Source organism: Vigna unguiculata, chromosome 6, assembly GCF_004118075.2.
Source record: "Vigna unguiculata cultivar IT97K-499-35 chromosome 6, ASM411807v1, whole genome shotgun sequence".
In the NCBI taxonomy this organism is placed as follows: domain Eukaryota; kingdom Viridiplantae; phylum Streptophyta; class Magnoliopsida; order Fabales; family Fabaceae; genus Vigna; species Vigna unguiculata.
This window is the reverse complement of record NC_040284.1, coordinates 25,885,614-25,891,330: the sequence shown is the minus strand read 5'-3', so window position 1 is coordinate 25,891,330 and position 5,717 is coordinate 25,885,614. Positions and strand designations below refer to the sequence as shown.

General features: G+C 31.9%; 1 protein-coding gene across 1 annotated transcript; it reads left to right on the top strand.

The window, feature by feature from the left end:
• The first annotated feature begins 3,285 nt into the window (after window positions 1–3,285).
• Window positions 3,286–5,485, top strand: LOC114186814 (transcription factor MYB108-like). Its single transcript, XM_028074843.1, has 3 exons — window positions 3,286–3,624; window positions 4,133–4,262; window positions 4,435–5,485. Exons 1-3 carry the CDS (start codon window positions 3,471–3,473, stop codon window positions 5,162–5,164), a joined length of 1,014 nt encoding a protein of 337 aa, XP_027930644.1. The 5' UTR covers window positions 3,286–3,470; the 3' UTR covers window positions 5,165–5,485.
• Window positions 5,486–5,717: the final 232 nt, after the last annotated feature.

Below are 5,717 nucleotides of genomic sequence, written 5' to 3'. Positions count from 1 at the left end.
TTTTTTTTTTTTGCTTTCCTCGAGTTGTGTTGAGATAGTGCAATTATTGATTGGCACGTTTCACCCTAATTTTTTAAAGGGAAAGAGAGAAGAAGAAGAAAAACTCTTTTTTTGGTTTCTTGCTAGCTACTATTTTGTAATATTTTAAAGAGTGAAAGCCATGCGATTAAATTTAATTAGCCTTTTTATCTAGAAAATGTAAAGTGGGATTACTTTATGATCTATATTCTGGTGGTCCAATCCAATTGACTGCTACCAATGTACTGTAATGGTGGCATGGCATTTATAGAATTCTATAGTAGCATTTTTACTAATTAAAGCAATTTGAAAAAAATAATATAACAATTCAATTAATTCAGCCTATACTCCGAAAACGACTTACCTTATTTAGAAAGGAATGAAATCTAGGTACCATTTTTTTCCCCAGAAAGCAATGTAGGAACCTATAATGGAGTTTCTGGTTATAATTACCAGTTACTTGGACTCAACCGTGGTTATTTAAATACCAAAAGTTTATTATATATGTACCAAAACATATTGCAAAAAATCAAAGCTTCAATCTAGCTTCACTTTAAAGAAAAATGTAAAATAATTTGAACTTAAATGAAGTGATTATAATTATTAGGGTGATATCGTATACGTAATTCTGGAACGAGAAGAAAAAAGTAATTAGTAACTTTAAACTGGGATTTTAGTAGATGGTGTTCCCTCACCTCTCATTATCAAAATTCAAAGGAATAAATGGAAAATTTATTGTGGCCGTCCTAGTTAATAGCACATGTAGAAGAAACCTTGGCCTTTGAATTATGACAAAGATGTTAGATTTTATAATCCTTATTTTCATTGAAAAAATTAAATAAGGACCACAGATGTTGCTGAGATTTTTGCCTAAACTGCTTGGTAACATTGGATGGTACCCCACAATTTATTATAGGAGAAAAATATACTCCTGCAAACGAAAAAAGGTCTATATACAAATATTCAGATTTCATAAATAATATTTGAGATTCGAATTTTGAAAATAAAAAATATATTGTTAACAAATATTAGTCACTTTTTTTTTTATAAATACTAATCACTAAATATTGTTAAGAAATATTAGCCAATTTTATCAATTTGTTTTGATAAATGCTTTACATCAACATCAAATTTCGTAAAAGAATGTATACAACTTACACAATATAAAACTTGATAGTTTTCTGTTACCAAGAAACTTCACAATTATATGTAAAAGACATAATACAGTTTTATGCCCGTAATTTAAATGATATTTTTCAATTGATAAACAAAAATTTATTAACATTTCTATTATAGTAATAATTTAAGTAATTGACTGATGTAATTGTTAGATTTTTTATATGTTATAGTGTTGGAAATCCAAGTGTCAGTCTAAGTTTCAGATTGAGTAAAAAATGAGAAAGTTGAGTGTCATTTGAAAATGAAAACCCATAAACCTATCACCTTACTATTAACGTTTTGGATTGAGAGTTGTATCAATTCTTATGTATAAGTTAAACTTATATCTCATTGATTGTATTTCTCCGGTGATCTTCTTTCAAAAGATCTAACAGATTATGTTTTGTAAAGTTTTAAAATACATGGTTTCCATCCGGTTATATAGTATTTATTTTGGACAAAAAAAAAATAAACAACTTTTTTCAATGGAATTCTATATCTCAGTTATTTTAAATCCATCTTCTTCAAATAAAAAATAATTATAATTTTCTCACATTAATTAAGATGCTCTTGTAATTTCTAAGATATTGACTAATTTTAAACAACTTAAATCGTTATCGTCTTCTTCTTTTTTTCACGGAAGGGAATAGGATCATTATTGCAATAAATTTAAATTATTGGTCCCACTAATAAATTATAATTGGCCCCACTATTAAATTATAATAAATTGTTAAAATTAAAGCATCATTTAATTGCGATATTGAACTTTTTCAGGTTAATTAATTGTGATAAAGGAGAGGAATAAGCATTTAGAATCCTAGGGGGGTAAAGTCATTGGGGAATATCTGGAAACATAAATTTATGAAGAAAAACAGATATAGGGGATCTCTCAACAACCCCAGTATTCACTTGAACTTCAATTATAAAACTGAAAAACCTCTTTTGAACGTACTTATATGAAAATATATAATTTAATATTATCTTTATTTACCAAAATTGTGACGTCAATTAAAAAAAAGTATTTCAATATTTTTATTCATTCAATTGATTTTTTTTATCATTTCTTCTTGTTTCTTTCACTTTATCACTATTTATTTTCTTCATTTATATATTCGTGCGTATTTTATTTCTGATAACAAATCACTCTTTAAATTATTCAAATTTCTTTCAATTTTAAAGTAAGAAAACATTTTCTTAAATAATTTGTAGATGCTTAAATGATTTTATTTTAAAGTTCAACTTAGTACTGTTTGTTTATGCAAACACAATTTTCATTGAAAACACAAATTTTCAGTCACAGTAATAAACCAGCAGGAGTTTTACAAGAGAAACATGTCTACAAAACTATTTAAATAAATCGATAATAATCCAAAGTACTACTAGCAAAATATTATCCAGTTCACGTTGATACAGTTAGAACTAATTCAAATAAGTTTTTAAATTTGAGTCCTATAGATGAAGAGAAATTTGAAAGGAAAGATTCACTTAAAATAATAGTTGAAATTGTGACGACGGAGAAAATTAAGACAATAACATATTAAAAAACTATATATTATACATATATCCAATCCTTAGATCAGAATATTATATAATTCTTCCTACATATCAATGCTAATAATAGAGAAGCCAATTTTACTATTGATCACTTTAACGACAGCAATTTAATCAATTATATGTATTTTTTTATTAGAAAAGTTAAATATGTATTTTTTTTATTATTTTCATTTCTAACCGGTTAACCCTCGTAGACAACAAAAGGGCTGCAAAATATTATTATGAGCACGTAACAAGTGATAGAGTTACAGAACGCACGCGCGCACACAACGAAGCCGGAAAAGTCAAACTATAGCGTCAAACTTCGTAGCCTTTTCTTACTTACAAGCCATAATAATAATTATTTTCCTCCTAATACTCGTTTAAGTTTTCGTTAATTAAATCATTATCTTTTTACTACTTAACCTTACTTTCTTCTTTCTCTCTCTCATCATCTCTCCAACTCTATCGTTTTCTCCTTTCTTTCTTTTATTTCTTTTTAATTTTAATTTTCTCACGAATTTTCAAAGCTTCATGCTTGAGTATCTATATAAAGCCTCCACCCTTCTTTATCCTCTTCGTAATAAGCCAAAACCCTCTTTCTCTCTCTCTCTCTCTCTCTCTCTCTCTCTCTCTGTTTCTCTCTCTTGATTTCTTTACCTCTTCAACCCAAACACACTAGTTAGATCAAAAGCTATCTTTGTTGTTGCTTTGGGTTGGAATCAATCAATCAATCAAAATTATTTGAAAGTGGGTGACTCATGGAAGTGAAAGGAAGGGTAAGCACCATAGTCCAAAGTGAAGATGAGATGGACCTTCGAAGAGGTCCTTGGACCGTCGATGAAGACCTTGCTCTCATCAATTACATTGCCAATCACGGAGAAGGTCGATGGAATTCCCTTGCACGTTCCGCCGGTAACATAACATAACATAACTTTTTTTTTCTTTCATATATTTTTCATCCCAATACTAGTAGTGATGATTGCAATTAGTTCCACTATTTTCTTCAAACACTGGCTCTCTATCTTCCACACCTCTATGATTGTGAAAAGCTCTTAACCTCTCGTCCCGTTTCGTCACCAATCAATTTGTTGGGTGGAAAAGCCAAAGTTTGCGGTTTTCTAATATATATGTAGAAGGGCATGATGATATGGTAGTGGATTATTTTGGGTAGGACTTTATATATAATGGCATATACTTGTTCGTGGTGGGGGCATAAAATGAAATATGTAATTATAGGTTGTCGATACTTGCTTGGCCGCATCCCCATTTTCCAAAATAGAAAAAAAGAGAGGTGTGAATTCATACCACAACTAAAATTCCCACACACAAGTACCATAAAGGAAAAACAAAATGCTCTTTCTTTATTTCCTTCATTACTTCCTCAACACTTTACCAATTCAAGCAATTTCTTCCCTTACAGGACTCAAACGAACTGGCAAGAGTTGCAGATTGAGATGGTTGAATTATCTTCGTCCTGATGTTCGTCGTGGCAACATCACTCTCGAAGAACAGCTTCTCATTCTCGAGCTCCATGGTCGCTGGGGAAACCGGTAAGAAAAAAAATAAAATAACAAATCAAATATCTATAATTAACATAAATATCTTCTACCTTTTCTATATCTATGCATTAGTGTATGTATATAATCATGCAACCAAACGTTAGGCCACTTTTTAAGATTTCAGATTTTGATGATTATTTCCTTTTTTATATTCATTCATCAGATGGTCTAAAATTGCGCAATACTTGCCGGGAAGAACTGATAACGAGATCAAAAATTACTGGAGAACTCGTGTTCAGAAGCACGCCAAACAACTCAAATGTGACGTGAATAGCAAGCAATTCAAGGATGCCATGCGCTACCTTTGGATGCCGAGGCTGGTGGAACGCATTCAAGCCGCCGCCGCCGCCGCCAACACCGCTGCGGCCGCCGTCGGTTCTCCCACGGCTTCTGCCAGTGCTACTACGACCATCACCACCAACAACAATATAACATACAACTACAACACCAACAACAACAACCTTAACAACAGTTTTGAGGTGCATAGTGGGAGCATGATGTTGAGTCCGGCAATTATGAACAACAACTTCGGTGGTTCACAGAGTTACACTCCAGAGAATAGTAGCACGGGTGCATCATCTGACTCGTTTGGGACCCAGGTTTCACCTGTCTCGGAGTTGACTCAGGATTACTACAATAATGTCACGGTCGGTAACAGCAACAGCAACAGTAACAATAACAATAACCCTAATCCTGATTACTACCAACAAGCACAAGATCAACTGAGTTTTTTGGATTGCATCACAAGCCCGTCAGGGTTGTTCTCTCAGCAGCTGGATTTCCAATCCATGGAACCAAACACGCCATGGATTCAGAGTAATGGGGACACATCCAACGGTTTCTGGAACGTTGAAAACATGTTGCTGTTCCAACAACTCGCTGACAACATGTGAAACATTGGGAGGAGACATAAGCGGTAAAAAAACAGAATGGGCAAGAGAAGATGAAATTATATAAGTGTAGCTAGAAAAATGAGGAAGCAAATAGAATAAATTCATATCTAGGACACAGAGGTAGGATCCACGATGAACATAGATTTTAAACTAAGGATAATATTATAAGGGAAAAGGGAAGGAAACTGTGAATTACTTTTTTTTTAAGTTTAATTCGTACCAACTTTTTATTGTTCTTTTAGTTTTCCTTAGTTTAGAAGGGGTGTGGGAAATATTTGTAATTTGAGTTTTCTTTATAAGAGATTTCATTCTTTGAAATTATTATAATCTTGTATTTTATTTTGATTTTGATTCCGGCCATCTTAATTCCCTAGCAAGGTAATAGAGATGAGTAGTAGTGAGTGCATTATGGATGATAGTAGAAGTAAATTAAATTATATGATACCCTAAAGACGTGTGCATAAATGATTCCATAGCCGAACCCTTTTCTCATATGTGAAGTCCCTATTATATATATAAGTAATATATAAGTAATAAGTAATCCCACTTGAAA